Source organism: Spea bombifrons, chromosome 2 (assembly GCF_027358695.1).
Source record: "Spea bombifrons isolate aSpeBom1 chromosome 2, aSpeBom1.2.pri, whole genome shotgun sequence".
NCBI lineage: Eukaryota > Metazoa > Chordata > Amphibia > Anura > Pelobatidae > Spea > Spea bombifrons.
In genome coordinates, this window is record NC_071088.1 from 109,055,109 (window position 1) to 109,077,978 (window position 22,870).

Sequence of the window (22,870 nt, forward strand, 5' to 3'; positions counted from 1 at the left end):
GTAAATAAAATAACCTCTGTTAAAAAAAGGTGGGGGCACAATTTTCCGTTCTTGGCTGGGGTGCAAAAAGAGCTAGCTACGCGCTGGGAACAGGACCGTATCATAAGTGTTAGAGGCTAATACAATATATTGCAAGATCAAGGACTGATTAATGAGTCTCTATCAGGAAAAATGGGCAGATTTCCATGATTATTTTTCTTGGTTTACAAACTGATAATAATCCAAAAAATAAATGCCCGGCCCAGGGGATGCCAGACAACTAAAACTCCTTCCCCTCTTTTAATCTACAAAGGGAAATTTCCATGATCAATGCTCAGCACGCAATAGGCCATTAAGACACCGCCCGGCGAAGCCAATCAGGGGCCGGCTTTCATGTCAACTTCTGCGGACTTGCTCGCAGGCATGCGAAGTTTGTTCTGAGGCAGGAAACAGGCTTGTGAGGAGGAATCCATGGTACCTTTGTGCAGGCTGCGCGCCAGGATATTCAGCAGGGGGAGGACATGCGCCCTTTGCCTGCATGCTCCACAAGGCAGGAAACCTACAGGAAAGAGCTCAGTGCTGCTGCTTGTGCAGCTGCTGCAGCTGCCTGACTCTGCCGTGTCTGCCCCGTACTGTACTCCTATACATACAATCTCATTCCGCACACGGCACTAAGGAGCAGGAGAGAAGATGGCGACTCTGGGAAACGAGTCTCAGCCTTTCTCTGCCCTCCCAGCGGCTACTACCCTACTCCAGAGCCAGTACCACCACCTTCACCACCAAAGTGCCGGCAACGGAGTGACCAACTTCAGTTTAAATCTGCCGGTCAACCGGGGTTTGGAGAGAGCCCTCGAGGAGGCTGCGAACTCCGGTGTCCTGAATCTCAGTGGCAGGAAGCTAAAGGAATTCCCCAGGACTTCTGTGAGTCACGATCTGTCGGACACCGTGCAAGCAGGTAATGGCTTTAACCCCTGCAGCGCCGCCGAGCCTGTGCAGCTAGTCGTGCGTCTAGTCTTTAAGCCGCAGAGTAGTCTATGGGCAGAATAGTCGTGTGCGGTACTCATCGTTCCTATTGTTGCCTTAGTGTAATAGTATGGGTAGTGCCAGGGACTGGCAGCCCTGCTTTGCATCAGTTAACTATCGTGGTTTCCAAAGGGGTTCATTGAATCTTTTTCATTAGCCCATTGATTGTGGTTTCGGAAGCATTCCCCGTTGATCGGCACCGGTATGATGAATAAGCATTGATCTGTCAGTGTCTGCGTTGGGTTTACAGAGTACACATCATACGTGATGTTTTGTGTTTTTTGGAACGTAGATTACAATCTATATGATGAGGCTGAAAAGAGAAGTTTTGCTTCCATTTTTGGCCTGGCCATTAGCTCTTGTTTATGGCTCCGTGTGCTCTGTGACTCTCCAGCAGTGATTTATCGGGTGGCTGAAGCCAGCTAGTGCCTGGTGCTGTGATGGTGTCAGGAGCAGGCTGCAAAGAAGTGTGCTCTTCAAGCTGGAAGAAATCTGTGCACTCTGATGATGCTTCTCTTTACAGAGTAACCTAACTTACCCAGGAATGTGGTTAATAAATATCCCGACTTTAACCTCTGTAATACCAGGGAAATCTGCATTGCAGGTTATTCTAGCTAGTTGTGCAAGGGCAACTACCATCAGGATGGAGATGTCTGCATGTGCATCCATATGTAATGTTCTTTATGGAGGCTGTATATGTTTTGTTTTTTGGGGGGGGGGAAATAACATCAAAGTATATTATTGAGAAATAGCCAGCCTCTGTTTATCATTATTCCCAATGGGGCCTGCATAGTTGCCTCAGTGCTAGTGAATTGTGGTAACAATGATTTAATTATTGAGATGGTGGGAAGTAAGTGGAACAGCCTCCCACCAGATTTTCTAGAGGTTAACACAGCGAGGGAGTTTAAACATGCATGGGATAGGCATGAAGCTATCCTGAATCTAAGACAAGACCAAGGACTGATTAAGTTGCAAATCTTTACGTCAGAAAAAAATGGGCCGACTAGATGGGCCGAATAGTTCTTATCTGCCGTCAGATTCTATGTTTCTATATTTATTTTGTTACTTTTGTAATTATTTAGCTATAAAGGAACACATTCAACAATATAGTATGATGTTTTATTTTTGTTGAGTATTAACCTATATTGTTACATATTAACTGTTTAAACTCTGCATTATCATTTAATAATAACATAACATTCTTCATACAATAAAAAAAAAAAATCTCCCTTCTTTGTATGCTTGGCAAGCTATTTCCAACATCAATACATTAACACTTGACGTCTAAGTAGACAGAACTTGCAAACATCGCCCCACCGTATATTCTGTGTCTGGGGTTGTTCACTGTAAAATCCTCTCAGTTTTCCTTTTTTCTTCTTCCTTATGTCACATATTCACTTCCTTCTAAGTCTCAGTCATTGTTTGTTGACTCTTGACATCCTCTGCTGCACCTCACTTGACTCTGTACAGTGAAAACGAAAACTGTTTTCTGGAAAAGTCAAGGGGGTTTCCATAGACTCCAAGGTTTTGTAACTCTTTGCGTGCCTTGGAGGTGTGCAAAGTTCATCCTGTGTAGGGCTGCAACTAACGATTATTTTAATAATCGATTAGTTGGCCGATTATTTTTTCGATTAATCGATTAATCGGATAAAAAAAATTAATGTAAATTTTTCATTTATTTAAAATAATTTACTAAACAAATGATGTTAACTACAAACAGCAGAATAATTTCTTGTCTTTATTTCCCAACCAGCCCCCCAATATATGCACATTTGAGCCCAGGCTTGCTACGCTGCCTCCCAGACATGCCATGCTGCCCCCCCACATATGCCACGCTGCCTACCACAGCACTCCACGCTGCCTCCCACATATACCACACCACGCTGCCTCCCACATCTGCCACTCCACGCTGCCTCCCACATCTGCCACGCCACGCTGCCTCCCACATATGCCACTCCACGCTGCCTCCCACATCTGCCACGCCACGCTGCCTCCCACATATGCCACTCCACGCTGCCTCCCACATCTGCCACGCCACGCTGCCTCCCACATCTGCCACTCCACTCTACCCCCACATGCCACTGTGCCTGATATGCCTTATACCCCCTGAAACACCACTCCATCCTCCCCAGACATGCCACCCTGCCCTCCCCACATATGCCATGCCATGCTGCCTCCCACATCTGCCACTCCACAATGCCTCCCACATATGCCACGCTGCCTCCCACATCTGCCACTCCACGCTGCCTCCCACATCTGCCACTCCACGCTGCCTCCCACATCTGCCACTGTGCCTGATACGCCTTATATCCCCTGATACCCCACTCCATCCTCCCCAGACATGCCACTTCTCTACCCCCAGATATGCCTTATACACCCTGATACACCACTCCGTCCTCCCCAGACATGCCACACTGCCCTCCCCACATATGCCTTATATACTGTATATGCCTTATACCCCCAGATATGTCACTTCACTGCCCCCAGGATTTAGATTCCCCTAAATTAACCCTAAACTCCCCATTAACCATAACTGCCCCTAAATTAACCCGTAACACCCCCTTAACCACAGCATCCCCTAAATTAACCCTAAAGACCCCATCAACCACAGCATCCCCTAAATTAACCCTAAACACATCATTAACCACAACTGCCTCAAATTAACCCCAAACACCCAATTAACCACAGCTGCTCCTAAATTAACCCTAAACACCCTATTAACATAACTGCCCCTAAATTAACCCTAAACACCCAATTAACCATAACTGCCCCTAAATTAACCCTAAACACCCCACTAACCATAACTGCCCCTAAATTAACCCCCACCTCCCCTAACTTTCAGTAGCCCAAATATATATATATATATATGTCACACCAACTTGTGTAGTGCATACATGGACTTGCTACCTAGTAGAGATGGTATGGCCAATTTCAGTATTGGAGGGGTTAATTTGATTGTACAGGCCAAAAGGCCAAATGTGGTGCCAAAAGGTCTTGTGAGATAAATTTGTCCTTTTGAAGCTCGGACTCCAACCGGGCCTTCTACGGGGTGTTAGGTCCTGCAGTGGAGCTGCCGTTTTGTCTAGGTTCAAATGTAGACGACCATATGCCTGTATCCCCTCATATATAATGGATTCTTTGATATGCTAAGTGACCACTAGCAGTCAGGAAAACCATTTCATATCCAGGTCATATCAAACACATATCAATAATAACTTATATATTCATTATCATACCTCCTTGTGTGTATACCTAGAACGGGGAAAGCACACCCTACAAAAAGAGTACAAACATGGCAGCGCCACTTAACCAGTTTGGAAGGAATTGTGAAGTCTATGATGTTTAGTCATAAGTAGCTAGTGTGATATATCTATGGACTTCACAATTTACAGGAAATTCATAAATGTATGAATTATGGCTGTGGCGAGCACAGGAGGGACGATAAAATGAATATAAATTATTTGGACTGATATGTTTCCACCACACCAGGGGGAGGTCACCTATGGTACACCTTCCCTCCGCTTATACCACCTCTGGGCCGGCTTGGAAACTCGAGATGAACTGGGAAAGTGTATAAAATTAACGAGAGAAGATGGGTCAGTGTGCTTACTAGGGGCCAAGATCTAATTTTGAGTAAGTCGCCATCTTTCCTTGCCGGAGCCCTACGGACAGAAAAACTGTTACTTTACCATTCAGTGAGTAGTTAGGTTTTCTGTAATTTTCTCCTTTTTATTTTATCTGTTTGGTGTAAATCTGTTTATCATCTTTTTTGTATGCACTGTGATTTTTTTTATTCATAATAAATATTCCTTTATTAAGTTCTGCCTTTGTCTGGTAAAGACTCACGTTACCTGAAGAGACCGTTTTATTGGTAATTTTAAATCACATAATTATTGTGTTAAAATATACTGTGTGGGTTTTTATAGTCTGATTCATTTGGGGTACCAAGACACCCCATTTCTAAATTGTCTTGGTGGTGGCAGCGTTATTTTGATATTTGCTATATCATTATAGTTAATCGCGGGTGGTATTAAGGGTGGATATTGGTATTTTTATCACTATTTCCGGTCTAGTGCAGACAGATAGTGAATTTTAGCCCTTTTACCACCAGAACCAAGTCACGCGCACGCTTGGAGTAGAGTGCGTTCGTGACAAATTGGTGGCATAGCGGTGGGATAGTTAAAGATTTTTTCCATCTTTTTCGGTACCAGATTTCAGTGTTGCTGGATTTGCTAATCCAGACACTAAAAAGAAATTGTCTCTCAATTTCCAAAGGCTGAACTCAGTGCATACTTAGTATATTTACACCTCAACAGTCCCCCCGCCCTCTTTGTTTTCTTTTCTTTTGCTATCATTTGTTTGGGCCGGCGTGATAAATGGAATACCAAACACAGTCCAAGAGTGCTCTGGAGCAACGTTGCCGTGAACAATGTATTCCCATCCGGGGAAAATCAAAGGATGAACTTATCCAAGCGCTTGTGGACTATGATATGCAACAAGCAGCGCAAAGTGATGCTGCAAACACTTCTGAGGGAGGCATGGTCATACGGGAGATACCTGCAGCTGATGTCGGTGACGTGCCAAGATCTGGAGATCCCTTGGACTCTTATCTGCAAACTGTTTTCAAATACGTGGACCCAGCAGATGCAAACCTCAGACTGCAGCTTATCCTTAAATATCAGGAAGCTGCAGAGCGCCAGGCTGAGAGAGAGACTGCAGAGCGCCTGGCTGAGAGAGAGACTGCAGAGCGCCTGGCCGAGAGAGAGAGGGAAGCTGCAGAGCGCCAGGCGGCAAGAGAGCATGAACTAAAACTGGCAGAGTTGGAGAGGTTAAGTGCCTCACCTATCAGTGTGGTTTCAAGAGACTCTTCTGCATCCAAACCACGTGCAGAGAATTTTCCCACTTTGGACAAAGATGGGGATCTGGATGTTTTTCTGCGCAGTTTTGAAAAGGTTTGCAGGCAGTACCAATTGCCAAAGGACCAGTGGGCAAAGTACCTCACCCCTGGTCTCCGAGGTCCTGCGCTGGAAGCATTTGCAGAGCTACCAGCAGAATCTGACCAGGACTATGAGGCAATTAAGGCTGCACTGCAGAGACGGTACAACCTTACCCCTGAGGTGTACCGAAAGAAATTCCGGACTTTGCAAAAGCGTTCCACCGAGAGCTACACTGCAGTTGTGGGACACCTGACGACGGCATTCCGGCAGTGGATTAGAGGGCTGGAGATTAAAACCTTAGAAAGCTTGGAAGATCTAATCATCAAGGAACAGTTTTTGCAGCTGTGCCCAGCCAATGTACAAGAATGGCTGCTGGACCGGGAGCCCAAGACAGCACTGGAAGCGGGTGAGCTGGCGGATTTCCACACTGCCAACCGAGCACAATCGGACCGGAGCAGAGGTTTTTCTACAGGAGCATCCAGCTGGAAGACCACTACACCACGGCTTCCCACCACCCAGTCTACTGTACCATCTTCTATGTCAATTTCTACCTCAGGGAGAGGGGGAGCTAGTGCCATTTCTACGTATGGGGATAGCCGCAGGTGTTTTATTTGTAATAAAGTGGGGCACATTAGCGCTACTTGCCCGGAGAAAAGAAATCCTACGCCATCCACAGGAGTGGGTCACCCCTCAGAATCACCCTCTTCGGTGTTGTTCGTCTCCAGCGCTGAGAACACCCCCAATGTGAATATGCAACCTGTGACTGTGGGAAACAAGGTAACTGTGGGGCTCAGAGACACGGGGGCAGAAGTGACTCTTGTGCGTCCAGAGCTAGTGAGCTCTGAGGACTTTATTCTTGGCAAGAACTTAACAGTGCGGGGAATTGGGGGAGTACGTCATGCAGTGCCAATGGCACGAGTATTTTTGGATTGGGGAGCGGGGAAGGGTGTAAGAGATGTGGGGGTATCAGATAACATTCCTACTAATGTGTTACTGGGTACTGATTTGGGTAGGCTGTTGTCAAAATATATGCCGGAGGATGACACTTTTGATTTATCCAGGTATTCTAGGGGCCCTACCATAGAAAGGGCAGTGTATAAAAATGTACCAGGGCAGCCTCATGGGGAGAGTGGGCAGAAAGGTTGTGCGTGTCTGCCTGTGCTAGAACCCAGAATGTCTGAGGTGCTGTGGGAGAATGTGAAGGTTTTGCATCACTGGGAGGGAGGGCAGAGCGAATCTGTGCCAGAACCAGGGATGTCTGAGGTGCCATGTGAGAATGTGGAGGTTTTGCATCACTGGGAGGGAGGGCAGAGCGAATCTGTGCCAGAACCAGGGGTGTCTGAGGTACCGTGTGAGAATGTGGAGGTTTTGCATCACTGGGAGGGAGGGCAGAGCGAATCTGTGCCAGAACCAGGGATGTCTGAGGTGCCATGTGAGAAGGTGGAGGTTTTGCATCACTGGGAGGGAGGACAGATTGAATCTGTGCCAGAACCAGGGATGTCTGAGGTGGCGTGTGAGAATGTGGAGGTTTTGCATCACTGGGAGGGAGGGCAGAGCGAATCTGTGCCAGAACCAGGGGTGTCTGAGGTACCGTGTGAGAATGTGGAGGTTTTGCATCACTGGGAGGGAGGGCAGAGCGAATCTGTGCCAGAACCAGGGGTGTCTGAGGTGCCGTTTGAGAATTTGAAGGTTTTGCATCACTGGGAGGGAGGGCAGAGTGACTCTGTGCCAGAACCAGGGATGTTTGAGGTGCTGTGCGAAAATGTGAGGGGGCCACCCTGTGAAGAAGGGCAGAGGGTGAGTGAATGTTCCTCTGTGTCAGGATTAGCTGGTTCCCAGGGTCCTGTATGTATGCATCCTTGGAGTGGAACAGGTGGAGTGACAGATGTTTCAATCATAGCTGTGGTAACCTGGCAGCAGAATAGGGAACAAAGAGAGGGCTTTGGTGCACCCGTGCCCGTATTCTGTGGGACTACGAAGTCAGGACACAAGGGAGAGGGTGAAACTGGTGACCATTCTGTTATCCCTTACGCAGGGCCTACATGGTTTGGGAAGCCAGGGCGAGACACCCTAGCTACCCATCGAGTAGATTTGTTGGGGCTTATAGCTATACCGAGCCGCATGGAGAACCAATCTGTTACTAAGGGGATGGACTATGCCCCTGGGTACCCTGAGACCATGGCCTTATCCTGTAACAGAGCAGACAACGTAGCCGATGCTTTGAAAAGTACCTTCTGTAGGGTGGGTTTTCCCAAAGAAATACTTTATCTTAGCCGGAAACTGTTACCCAGGGAAAAAGTAGGTAGGCGCAGAGATAAGCTTGTGGCTTAATCTCTGGGCCACCATCTTATTTGGGGGAGGTGTCACACCAACTTGTGTAGTGCATACATGGACTTGCTACCTAGTAGAGATGGTATGGCCAATTTCAGTATTGGAGGGGTTAATTTGATTGTACAGGCCAAAAGGCCAAATGTGGTGCCAAAAGGTCTTGTGAGATAAATTTGTCCTTTTGAAGCTCGGACTCCAACCGGGCCTTCTACGGGGTGTTAGGTCCTGCAGTGGAGCTGCCGTTTTGTCTAGGTTCAAATGTAGACGACCATATGCCTGTATCCCCTCATATATAATGGATTCTTTGATATGCTAAGTGACCACTAGCAGTCAGGAAAACCATTTCATATCCAGGTCATATCAAACACATATCAATAATAACTTATATATTCATTATCATACCTCCTTGTGTGCATACCTAGAACGGGGAAAGCACACCCTACAAAAAGAGTACAAACATGGCAGCGCCACTTAACCAGTTTGGAAGGAATTGTGAAGTCTATGATGTTTAGTCATAAGTAGCTAGTGTGATATATCTATGGACTTCACAATTTACAGGAAATTCATAAATGTATGAATTATGGCTGTGGCGAGCACAGGAGGGACGATAAAATGAATATAAATTATTTGGACTGATATGTTTCCACCACACCAGGGGGAGGTCACCTATGGTACACCTTCCCTCCGCTTATACCACCTCTGGGCCGGCTTGGAAACTCGAGATGAACTGGGAAAGTGTATAAAATTAACGAGAGAAGATGGGTCAGTGTGCTTACTAGGGGCCAAGATCTAATTTTGAGTAAGTCGCCATCTTTCCTTGCCGGAGCCCTACGGACAGAAAAACTGTTACTTTACCATTCAGTGAGTAGTTAGGTTTTCTGTAATTTTCTCCTTTTTATTTTATCTGTTTGGTGTAAATCTGTTTATCATCTTTTTTGTATGCACTGTGATTTTTTTTATTCATAATAAATATTCCTTTATTAAGTTCTGCCTTTGTCTGGTAAAGACTCACGTTACCTGAAGAGACCGTTTTATTGGTAATTTTAAATCACATAATTATTGTGTTAAAATATACTGTGTGGGTTTTTATAGTCTGATTCATTTGGGGTACCAAGACACCCCATTTCTAAATTGTCTTGGTGGTGGCAGCGTTATTTTGATATTTGCTATATCATTATAGTTAATCGCGGGTGGTATTAAGGGTGGATATTGGTATTTTTATCACTATTTCCGGTCTAGTGCAGACAGATAGTGAATTTTAGCCCTTTTACCACCAGAACCAAGTCACGCGCACGCTTGGAGTAGAGTGCGTTCGTGACAATATATATTACATACATATATACACATATATATATATATATATATATATACACACATACACATTATATATATATATATATATATACACACACACACACACATTATATATATATATATATATATATACACACACACACATTATATATATATATATATATATATGTTACTGTGAAAGACCGAAATTGGTGAATGTCGACTTTCACCGGTGAATGTCAACACATACCAAATACGTTGGTGAAAGATCGAATATTTCATTTCATGATATGATATTCGGACACTCACCGGTGAATGTCGACAATCACAGATATGCTCTGGTGGAGGTCGAAAAGAGTACATTCGGACCCTCACCGGTGTATGTCGGAGACAAATAGGCGACTGGCTGTCTCCCGCTGCTGTCAGTCCGTATGCCAAATCCTTTGTTCTGCTGTCAGTCCGTATGCAACTCCCGCCAAATCCTTTGCTCTGCTGTCAGTCCGTATGCCAAATCCTTTGTTCTGCTGTCAGTCCGTATGCAACTCCCGCCAAATCGTTTGTTCTGCTGTCAGTCCGTATGCCAAATCCTTTGTTCTGCTGTCAGTCCGTATGCAACGTTTGATGGTGCGAGTAACGTTTTCTACATTTTTTACGACACCCTTATTTATAATCAATGGATACCGCAGTGAATCGTGATCTTTTTCTTGAAAAGTTAAATGCATTAATTGCGGAAAAACGAGAAGACAATTGTTTTTATTTTTCTCAAGAAAAGTACTCTAAAATACTTTCTGAAGTGGTTTCTGCTAAAACTAAGTGCAATACACCTTTGGATTACAGACGATTAAAACGTTTTGATGTTTTAAAAATTAATGATGAAGAGAAGTTAATTGTACCATTAAAACAAGGAGACACGAATATCCAGTATTATGTTACCAATGAGGAATTGTTCAGTATACTATATGAAACTCACACCAGAATAGGCCACGGAGGAAGAACACGTATGCTGAAAGAATTGCAAGTTAAATACAAAAATATTACGTATGAAGTTGTCATGTTGTATTTAAATTTATGCAAACAGTGTCAAATGAAACACAGTGCACCTAAGAAAGGTATTGTTGTGAAACCAATGGTCAGTTCTGAGTTAAACTCAAGATGTCAAGTTGATCTGATAGATCTAATTCAGTAATCAAGTCACAACATTCACATAGTCGCTTGGTGTATGTCCAGTAATCCAGTATGTCCAGTATGTCCAGTATGTCCAGTATGTCCAGTATGTCCAGTAATCAAGTCACAACATTCACATAGTCGCTTGGTGTATGTCCAGTAATCCAGTATGTCCAGTATGTCCAGTATGTCCAGTATGTCCAGTATGTCCAGTAATCAAGTCACAACATTCACATAGTCGCTTGGTGTATGTCCAAAATAATTGCTAAATACCCTTATTTCTTACTTACACCGGCCAATGTCGACATTCACCAAGTACTAATGGTGAATGTCGGAGATTTCTATTTTCTTCTCCGTATTTCAGCGGCGATAAAATATCACAAGGGTGATAATAAAAGGATTCAATTATGTGATTAGAAACTTATTTATTGCAACAACTGAAACTATTATGACATTTTGAATTACACAGAAGTCCCTTGCTTTTGCAACTACATTAACTTATTTATTGCAACAACTGAAACTATTATGACATCTTGAATTACACAGAAGTCCCTTGCTTTTGCAACTACATTAACTTATTTATTGCAACAACTGAAACTATTATGACATCTTGAATTACACAGAAGTCCCTTGCTTTTGCAACTGCATTTATTTGTGGAACACTTCCTTTTGCAATGACAGCGTGTATAGCCTTGCCCGCCGCTTCTCGAATTAGCTGCAGCTGCTTCTCTCAGCGAAATTTCTTGAGCCGAAATCTCATTTATGGAAAGTAACTTTTCTTTACAAATTACGAACTGGTTACGTGTGTAAAGCTGCTTGAGGGTACCATTTTTATTTGCCAGTTTATAGAAGTCGGAGTCTTCTATCCCAACAACAACCGCTAACACATTTCGGCTATCTGTACGACCACGGTCGACATCAGGCACTTGTATTCGTACACTATCGCCAATTTGAGCAGGAGGAAATTGTTTTTGTGAGGTGCGTAACATTTTGTTTGCTTGCAGTACAAGATTCTCTTTCGCGGCCGCTCTTTTTCTTGAAATTAACTCGTGTTTTCCAGTTAGAGCTTGATGTGAAAACGTAGTAGAATGCAGGTCCTCTTCAATATTTTTCCTTGAAATATGGTTTTCCGAAAGACCACCGCACAAATTTTTTTCAGACGTATCAACAGTTTCTTCATGCTGTTTTTCGGTTTCACAAGTATTGGCAATTTCTTTGAGTTGTTCTTCGGTTTCAATATTTGCGATTAGTTCGCTAGGCAAAAAAGACGATGCTATGCCTCTTTTAGCCTTAACGCCAAACATGGCTTCATAAGGACTTTGGCGTATTCCTTCGTGGTATGTAGTGTTCTTGGCAAATTGTACAAAGGGTAAACCATCTGACCATTTATTTGTATCGTTATCGTTCATCCATGCGGATAGCATATTCTGTATATCTTGATTGGCCCTTTCAACTGAGCCTTGTGTTTGACTGTGACGAGGCTTTCCATGGACTATCTTAACATCTTTCCACATAGCGCATAGTTCGGATATGACTTGATTACTGAATTCTCTACCATTATCTGATTGCAATATTGCTGGAGCACCAAATGTTAAAAATATTGAAAGAACGTGATGCGCTACTTCTTCAGCTCTCTTAGTTTTCAAAGGTCGTAGCTGGACAAACTTAGTTAAATGATCTTGGTAAACCATTATGAATTTATATTCGCCATCGCTGTTTGACTGTAGATCTATCAGATCAACTTGACATCTTGAGTTTAACTCAGAACTGACCATTGGTTTCACAACAATACCTTTCTTAGGTGCACTGTGTTTCATTTGACACTGTTTGCATAAATTTAAATACAACATGACAACTTCATACGTAATATTTTTGTATTTAACTTGCAATTCTTTCAGCATACGTGTTCTTCCTCCGTGGCCTATTCTGGTGTGAGTTTCATATAGTATACTGAACAATTCCTCATTGGTAACATAATACTGGATATTCGTGTCTCCTTGTTTTAATGGTACAATTAACTTCTCTTCATCATTAATTTTTAAAACATCAAAACGTTTTAATCGTCTGTAATCCAAAGGTGTATTGCACTTAGTTTTAGCAGAAACCACTTCAGAAAGTATTTTAGAGTACTTTTCTTGAGAAAAATAAAAACAATTGTCTTCTCGTTTTTCCGCAATTAATGCATTTAACTTTTCAAGAAAAAGATCACGATTCACTGCGGTATCCATTGATTATAAATAAGGGTGTCGTAAAAAATGTAGAAAACGTTACTCGCACCATCAAACGTTGCATACGGACTGACAGCAGAACAAAGGATTTGGCATACGGACTGACAGCAGAACAAACGATTTGGCGGGAGTTGCATACGGACTGACAGCAGAACAAAGGATTTGGCATACGGACTGACAGCAGAGCAAAGGATTTGGCGGGAGTTGCATACGGACTGACAGCAGAACAAAGGATTTGGCATACGGACTGACAGCAGCGGGAGACAGCCAGTCGCCTATTTGTCTCCGACATACACCGGTGAGGGTCCGAATGTACTCTTTTCGACCTCCACCAGAGCATATCTGTGATTGTCGACATTCACCGGTGAGTGTCCGAATATCATATCATGAAATGAAATATTCGATCTTTCACCAACGTATTTGGTATGTGTTGACATTCACCGGTGAAAGTCGACATTCACCAATTTCGGTCTTTCACAGTAACATATATATATATATATATATATATATGTACATATACTTACAGTTAGATGAGTGTCACAGCCATGTGGTTCTGGCCTGGAGAAGGAAGGGGCGGGGCCAGTTGTCACAGTGATTACAGGGAGGGGGAGTAAGTAGGAGCTGCTGCTGTGAGACGGTGAGTCAGACTAAACGGATTATATAATGAGGGGGATTTTTCAGAGCGTTTGCTCTGAAAAAACCCTCATTTTATAATCGATAATAATCGATTCAACTAATCGATAATGAAATTCGTTGCCAACGAATTTCATTATCGATTATTATCGATTTTATCGATTAGTTGTTGCAGCCCTAATCCTGTGGCACACAATGTGTGAATTGTACAGATATACATATGTTGTCATCAGAATGTTTTATAGCTATACAGCTTAACAGAGTTGATATTTTTGTTTTTGTAATCATTATGTACGTATTATCAAGTTCTACACAACTACCTTGAAGTTAAATAAGACACAGCAAAAGATTGGCAACACAGTGTATAATGTCGTGAACTTGGGTATCCAGTTGTTAGTAGTGATGTCATAGCTCTTTACTATAGCCTGAGTATGGTATTTTCAAATAAGCAGTTGCAAGAAACACCTTGGACAAGCATGCACAGCTTAGTTGTGGCATTTTAGACTTTGTGTTGACTAGTAGTAGTCCTTGCTTATTAGGTTAAAAGCTTTTATTGTACAGTTTTATCTCTTATGACAAAAAATAATCCACTTTGTTGTGTATCACTCTTCATGGGAAATCCATCTTGGGCACATCATCATTTGTTAAGTAGCACAAAGATGCATGTTTGTGATATTGAAGGAGACACAACAATCTTTGTTCTTGTACTACCTTGTATGACATTTCAATGCTACGTGGCCTTAATGTAATGGAGCAAGTGCGAAAGTCCTGAAAAAAAGTGTTATGGTGTGCCCAAGGAAGACGTGTGGCTCCTGTAGAAAGGAAGCGCACCGTATTAGTTAACTGTTAGTATACTCAACCTAAATCATTAAAGTTGATAAATGGGGAAAATGATTTTCTTTTGTTTATTCATGCATCCTTCAAATTTTTTTAATTAAATTAAAGCTATTTATTTGACAAGCAAAATCTAAATGTCACTACAGCTGGATAGAGCGGATATGGTTTTTCACATGATCAATGTGAAATGCTACAGTGTTCACAATTTTTAAATGTATTTATGTTTTAAACACATTGTCCCCTCTATCGACTGAACATGTTTTTGTGTGGTATGTTCATAAATCACTCCATACTCAGTTGAAGAAAGAGATTTGTTGAGCTGTGAAATACTAGTAAGCCCTTGATCTCCTTCCAAGACAAGAGTAGAACATCCTTTTTTTGTAAGATTGCAGTGGGCGTATGCTGATTAATTCCTGCACACTGCGAGAGAGTGGAAGACTCCAAAAACATAATGGAAATAATAAGATTGTTCGGAACCCAAGGAGGAAAAACTCCATGAAGTACACAGGAGCTCCTGGTGAAATATAATGGTTTGCCATTGATGTTTAGGTTCTTCCATGTCCAAAAAATGATAAACACAGCACCTAAGGTGGTGTTATATTTACATAGAAGCAATGTTTTAATGTTATGCCTTTCATTTCTTGCCTATTTATATATTTACAGTAAAGGTGGGATGTCTATCATCTCCTGTTAGGTGGCAATTGCCCCCTGCCCCACAGGCCATCCTGCTCCTGTAACCTACTACTGAATATTAGGAGGCAGCTATTTTGCTGTAAAGAGGCTTTCTTTCCCAGATCCTACATGTTACAGTTTTATATATTAAACAAATATTTGCACATGTTTACCCTTTAAAAACTCTGCATGCATACCTTGAAGGAAAGGTGATACTTTTTCAAGTTACCGTATATCTTCTCTATTGTCAAACTGCTGATTGTTGTTGGTTAAGGATCCATAGTACAGGACGTTTATTAGATAATGCTTGCTGTCCTCATAGCCTTCCTTCAATTTTTTATTAAAAAATAATTTTCTTTTTGGGAGTGAAATACAGTGCTGTATTCCATAATGTAGGTTAGCGTTGACAAAAACCTTGCTTTGTTCCAATAACCTTTTTTATTTTTACCTGCAGACCTGGAGACTGCCTTTGTTGTTAGTAGTGATATTTTGGATGACTTTCCCTGCTTTAACGTTATGCTGAGCTAATACATTATGGCAATTCTAATGAACTCTGTTTCTCCATATACTTTAGTTAGGAGTGTCCGGCAGGGTGATTAAGACTGAGCCATTCTATTGTTTACCAGAGGCAGTCTGATAAGGAGTCTGAGTGTTTGTCTAGTAGATTGGACTGAGATAACAGAGCTAATAGCTAATATGCAGCTACCTGAAAACATTATATATTTTGCAAAAACTAGAACTCTTTTATAAAAATAAGGGAACAACAAAATATTTTTGAAAATGTACTTCTAATCAGAAACTTATAATAGAAACAGTTTGTGGGATTTTTCATTTAAACTAATCTGCCCAAACAAAAAGCACAATGTATAGGTAGAAATAAATTAATAAAAAATATAAGACTAATTACCGTATTGGCTCGATTATAGGCTGCACCCTTAAAGTTTGGTGCCATTTTAAAGAAAAATGTATTTTTAAAGAATAAATACACATTAGTGGAATGGTAAAGCAGTATTTTATCTAATGAACAGGAATACATGTATTTTAACATTTTTGGTATCTACTATGCAGTCAGCATAGGTTATATATAAACAGAAATCTGGAGAACCAATAGCCATTGTAAGCCCCCCCCTTAATTTATTCTGCACCTTACTTATAGATATGCCACTCTGCCCCCCCCAGACTTACTAATGCATCCCTAGACTCCCTGGTGCCTAGTGGGGGAAGCCAGTGGAAGTCTGCGCGATGGGCGTAGATAACCTCTGCTCGCCACTTCCGCTGGGGTTTCTATTCCGGCGTAGGGCTAAATGAAAAAGAAAAAATAAAACACCTGCCCGGCACTGCATTACAATATGGTAATACTAATTTTAGTTTTATGTTTCTTTATTATACCTGTTTTTTGGTGTGGGGTGTTTTAGCAGGTTCGGGAGGAGAAAAATTTAAAAAAATTTTTTTTTACATCATTCGATATGGGATTTATTTTAAGATGGTTTTAGTGTTTGGGAGAAATATACAAAATAAAATCTATTGTTCTTTACATTTTTTTATCTGAACATTAGAAAGCAAATTCTAGTATGTTGGTAATGAAGAGGTTAACCAGAACTTCTCACAAACCGCATTTGTATAATGATCACTTATTAATCCAGCTAAAAAAGTTGATCATTAATGTAGCCTTCAGGGAATTACTTTAACTGTGTTCATTATTTTAACAACTGGGTTTGTTAATTCAATACCTAGTTGAAGAACTGTTAAAATACTTCTGTAATCATGGTTAATAAGAAGAGAGAACAATGAGTAATATCCTATAACTTGATCAGTGTATAGTTATGATTTAGTTAGTTGAAACCAGTTTGTTGTTTAAAGTTCACCATCATTAAAAGGTTCAAAATCAAAATATTTTCACATATATATATGTTTATATATTTATATATAAATATGATTTATTTAGATTATATGTTTCAATATTCTGAAAATAACATTAAAATTTGCTGTCTTATAACTTAGTTCCTGAGGGGGATGCAAAGTGAGTTGTGAGTCCCTTGCGAAATAATTAAAATAGTAGGGGAGGGGGGTTAATTTAGAATAATACAAAAACCTACTATAAAGAAATAATAGGGCAGATGCCTTCCATAGTCTATAAACCTAAAGCTCCTTTCCCATTGAACAGTTGATAGGAGTGATGGGATGTATATTGGGGACTATACTAAGGTTTTAGTGCCCTCCGCAGTACCACACATTGTATGGGCTAAAGGCTAAATACATCTGCCTTGTATTGATTAACAGGCTGCCGTAGGTCCCCTGTTTACTTTCTTCCGGTGAATATGCAAGCTGTTTTGCTCGTTTTATCATGCACAGGCATGGAACCTCTGTCAGTTCTGATCAATCCTGCTATACTTAAATTGACTGATAAAACATGCTCCCTGATGCATCTATATAGAACTTTCCATTAGATTTTCATCGGCAATTATAAATTGAATGCAGTGTAGCCTACAGATAAAAAAGTACTTGCAGAATTCCGATATAAGCACAAGAGACTTTGGAAATACTATAATCATGAGGTTTTCTTTCATAATCGTCCAACATTTTCATTTTCGGAAAATCCAGTTTGTTCATCTGGTAGCCATAGAAACAAGAAATAAAGGCATAGAAGAAGTTCAATAGGGAATTTGAGACTAATAGATGGAAGAAAGATGGTCACAATTAGCTTAGAGTAATAGGGTTAAGGATAGTAGTGGACTGGTTAAATTATCCTAATTAAGTTAATTTAAGTAATGATCTTAATTACATCAAAAACTTTAGAGTTGGCAGACTGGGATTGTTTTTTATTGTGGCGTGGGTGCACATGCCCAATGCTGGCAAGCGGCAAGACAGGCAGAGGCTGCAGCCCCAGGGAGCTCAACAGAGAGGGCAGGCAGAGGGGAACGTCTAGCCTTATTTATCTCCTGGTCAATGACAAGAGGGAAGGGCAACCTTGTTTTGACCCCTGCAGCACTGTAAAGCACTTCAAGACTTTCATGCCAGTGCTCAGTAGTTCTGTTGCCTCTATTAAAGTGAGCTTGTTCACGTGCTGTTTTAGTTGTATTTCTCTTTATTAATATTGATTATGACCGTGGCTTGGGTTTAACTGTGTGTGAACTTTACTGCCTGCCTACCAACCTCTGCCGGTCTGTGTATAAACCTTGCCATCTGCCTACCGACCGCTGCCTGCCTGCCTACCTGCCTTGGGCCTTATTCCGGCCCTCGTGCTTCTTCAGCTCTCCTGCTGAGTCTGTGGTCAGTGGTGTTCTGGAAGTGGTGCCTCCCTGCCTACTAGCTCCAATTCACTCCGACACCCTGCCTTCTCCGGCTGTTTGCTTCCATGTCCCTGTCTCCTTTTCCGCTGCACTGCTTATTCCGCAAAATGGCGGAGTTGCAAAAAAAAGAGAGCCTTTTCTTTTTTTTTCTTTCAATAAGATCCAGTTTGGGGGGGGCATCATATGATCAAGGTGGTCTTATAATCGGCAAATATTGTAGTTTCTTAAAGTTCCTATATATGTGGCATTGCAATTAAAACACACAATAAGGCTTCAGCAAGTGGTCCAAAATCGTTAAATTGGAGCAGCCCAGAGGGTATTTGCCCCATGATCCCTTACCAGCCCTCCCCTGGTCACAACTTGGTAGATTTGGAAACGTTATTTCCAGTTTCTTATTTTGGGACTTTTGTGTGCATATTGAGAGTCTTATGTTACAAAGGAGAGGGAAGAAGGCAAAGGAAAATTGCTTCCTTGCTGACAAAAGCAATGCAATTTCAAACACTTCCTGTTTCTTCAAGACACAGAAAGGTTTACAGATTTATATTTATCGGTATCCCAAGACGTGTTACAATATAGGTGCTACTTCTGCTGTAAACATTTTGCCTTTAATATCACAAACATATTTATGTGTCTCACCTCCAGCTTTATGTCTAGACAAGCTTTGTTTTATTAAGCAAGCCTAGTCCAAGGATAAGAAAACAGAATCCTATAAACATGTGATTATACAAGGGTGGGGATGTTTTACGAGACTTCACTCAAGCTTGGGATGTGATCAGGGTTTCCTGTGACGAACAGCAAGGCCCCTAAAACAACAGCTTAAGGATATTTATTCTTTTTTTGTTCCGATGCTGGTTACATGAAACTACAAAAAGAACGTAGCCATACTGTGGTTGTATTTGAATTCAAGTTCTTAAATGTTAATTTAAATTGAACACTATAGTAGCAAACCTTAGCGTATCCATCATTTTATACTTTAATCAAAAGGTTTAATCACATAAAAATACACGCTCAAAAGTTAAATGTTTTCAGTTTTATGGCCACGATCAGTCAGTGCCCGTTTTTTTTGTGTCATGTGAAATGACACTAAAGCGGAATCTAACACTGTCAGTTAAGTGTTACCTCTAAAAGTAAGTTTTTCACAATTATTCTCAAGTGAATTAATGCCTGTCGATACTTGTTCCTTCCTCCTCTGACAGTTTAGGAACCAGCTATGTCCATAAAACTGTGTCCAATCCTCGCTTGACAGGATCCGATATAGCTGGCTTTCTACACATTGCAGACCCTCTTGCAATGCACCGAGCCCCCTATGCCTGCGTATGTGCACCGCCAGTACATGCGTGAGCATAAGATTATCCTGAAAGGATAAGGACTGATTAAAGTCTGAGTCTTTACATCAGGGAAAATGGACAGACTAGATGAGCCAAATGGGTCTTATCTGATGATAAAATTCTATGCCTCTATACCTTAGCTCCCATAAGTTTCTTCTTATATTATCTAAAGCATGTGAATAATGTTCCTCCCTATTGATATTTACATTTTGTGTTCTCAGTTTCTAGGTTTGTATTGTAAAATCTAAATTCACAAGTTAACTTGCATATACATTGGCGAAAATATACTGCAGGAGAGCCAAGTGTATGTGTGTTAAAAAAAAGAAGGCAACTCAACTTCAGCCTGTTGACAGAAATAGGGAGTCTTACCATGGTTTTAAGAAGCATTAATATTGCCTCCGTTGACTAGGGAGAGTAGAGAGGATACCACCACGAGACTATTTAAGGTTTTAAAGAGGTATGGACTAAGTATGTTTTTGAAGACCTTATAGTACCGTATGTATTTTAAGGTCTTCTAGAAAGTAAGGGGGAACCCATCTGAACCTGGATTTTTCCCTGCCACTGACAACTTAATGGCCGTATCCAGTTCATCCAGTCGTGGAAGACTCGAGGTCTAGCTGATGAAGACCAGATTGTCGGAGATAAACTCTAGAGGAGAAATTTTCTGAGATGTTCTCTGGTAACTCTGTGTTCTACTGTTTAGAATAGAAGTGCTAAAAGCACTTAGCAATTCAGTGGAGATTACCTGCCTGATCTTTTCTGATTGGAATGTATAGAACAGGGGCGTCCAAGTTTTTTCTGCAGTGGGCCACATCATCAGAATTGTATACGTGCGCGGGCCGCACTCATTTTTCACTGTGAGAAAATATGGCCTTTAATAAAATATGCAGATTAAAATAAATTAAATGACACAAAACCTTTACTTTTCCTCTCACTGATTTCTGGGCCTAGAAAGTAGTTTTGTGACTACAGGATTCTGTATAAGTAAAAATAAAATAGTTCTATTTATTTTAGCGATACACCGAAATGAAAATTCTGGACCAAAACCGAAAATTCAGGGTTCACTTAGCCAAAACTGAAAATGACCCCCCACACACTTTTAATAAAAGTAAGTTACACACCAAAATTGTACAAAAAATTATATATTATGATTGTTAACAGCAATCTCAGGCATACCCAGATTCCAGCATGTACTGGTTGGCTGGTCATTGTACCGGTATTTTTTGTCCAATTTTAGTGTGTAACCACGCTTTTATTAAAAGTAACACACCACAATTGGACAAAAAAAATCAATAATATGACTTGGCATGATAGGAGTGTGATTGCTAACAGCAAACACACTCTTTTTATACCCAGGCAACCAGTAAATGCTGGAACCCAGGCATGATGGGACTGTGATTGCTGTAAGCAGATTGCTGTTAGCTATCACACTCCTATCATCCCAAGTCAGCCAGTACATGTTGGTACAGGGTGGCTGTAAGTGCAAACCCTATACTGCTGGCAGCATCAATACACAAGGGGGCAGCTAGCCAGGTTTCAGCATGTACTGGCTGACTTGGCATGATAGGAGTGTGATTGCTAACAGAAAACACACTCTTTTTATACCCAGCCAACCAGTAAATGCTGGAACCTAGGCATGATGGGACTGTGATTGCTGTTAACAGATTGCTGTTAGCTGTTAGCAACCACACTCCTATCATCCCAAGTCAGCCAGTACATGCTGGTACAGGGTGGCTGTAAGTGCATGGCAGCATCAATACACAAGGGGGCAGCTAGCCAGGTTTCAGCATGTACTGGCTGACTTGGCATGATAGGAGTGGGATTGTTAACAGCAATCACAGTCCCATCATGCCAAGGTTCCAGCACTTACACATCCATGCTATCACACACACAAATCCATTCATTCACAGATTCATTCCCTCAATCAGGCACACTCACTCAAACACACTCCCCCACCCCCTTACCTGCACTACAGCTCTCTCAATGCCGATCACTGACTTCAGCAGGGGGCGCGGCCTCCCTTGTTCTCCCCACAGAGGAGGCAGGACTGAAGCAGAGAATAGACCCTCCCACAAGTAAGTAGCAGGGCTCTTGCGATCCTGGCTGCTGATCTCACGCGGGCCGCACCTCGAGGTCCCGCGGGCCGCATTTGGCCCGCGGGCCGCATGTTGGACGCCCCTGGTATAGAAGTTGCTTCCCTGACTGGAGTTGCAGTGTTCATGTTTTTTTTTTGTTGTTGTTGTTAATTGGAAGGACCTCTGTGCTCTCTGGTTAAGGAGCATTAGTTACAATTACTTGTAACTAATATGAACTCAGCCAGGTTGGCTGCTGTTCTTGTTACTGCATGCTTAAGTTCTAAAGAAGCCATGTCTGAAAGCAAGGTGTATACCGTATTTATAAATTCCTATTTTTAATAAAGAATCATTGAAGAAGATTAGGATTTGTTATATTGGGACTATATTGTGCGTCTCACAGAAATAGAAAATGTTGGATACGTTTCTGACAGTTATAAACTTTATTTATTAAGGCTAGCAAAGCGGGACTCAAAATTTGAACTTGGCAGGGATTTCTATCCAGCTGGGATGATGCAGAGTTCAATATTGATTGCAGGGAGCACTTCAACAGTTAGTGCAGATAAGTTAATAACAGTTCAGACAAGATAACGTTTACTAATGACACAGCAGTAGAACAGGGAAGATCATCATTTCAATCTTTTTTTGCCATATTTCTTATGAATCAGTCAGGAAAGAGCCCCTGGATCAGCAGACACATATCTCTCTTAAATTGCTACTCTATTTATTAGGAGATAGAAATTCTAGATATATAAAGGTTTTCCTTACCCTTGCTCGATACATAAAGTCTAGGTGTAATACCGTGCTCCAGAATGCTATATTGGTGGCAGCTGTGGTAGTCCTATCCTTATGCTCCGTGATGGCAATATTAACTAGCAGCTTTTGTTACATACCACTTAAATAGTGTATAATAGAGTAATCTCAGGAGGTAGACAGGTAAGGCTCCTAAAAGTTTGCACCTATCCCTACCTTTTAGGATAGCTAGATAGAGTATCAATCTCTATAGGTTTAATTCTTCTTGGCTGCTAAAATGTACTATCTGGCTCCCAAATACGACATGCTATATTCTCTTTTATAACATATCAT

The 22,870-nt window shown here is 41.5% G+C and overlaps 1 protein-coding gene across 1 annotated transcript in view; it reads left to right on the top strand.

The window, feature by feature from the left end:
* The first annotated feature begins 654 nt into the window (after window positions 1-654).
* Window positions 655-22,870, top strand: part of LRCH1 (leucine rich repeats and calponin homology domain containing 1) — an 86,090-nt gene continuing 63,874 nt past the window's right edge. Inside the window, exon 1 of the mRNA XM_053455531.1 lies at window positions 655-934. Within this exon, the coding sequence (XP_053311506.1) occupies window positions 670-934 (265 nt within the window). The 5' untranslated portion in view covers window positions 655-669. The remainder of the gene's footprint in view (window positions 935-22,870) is intronic.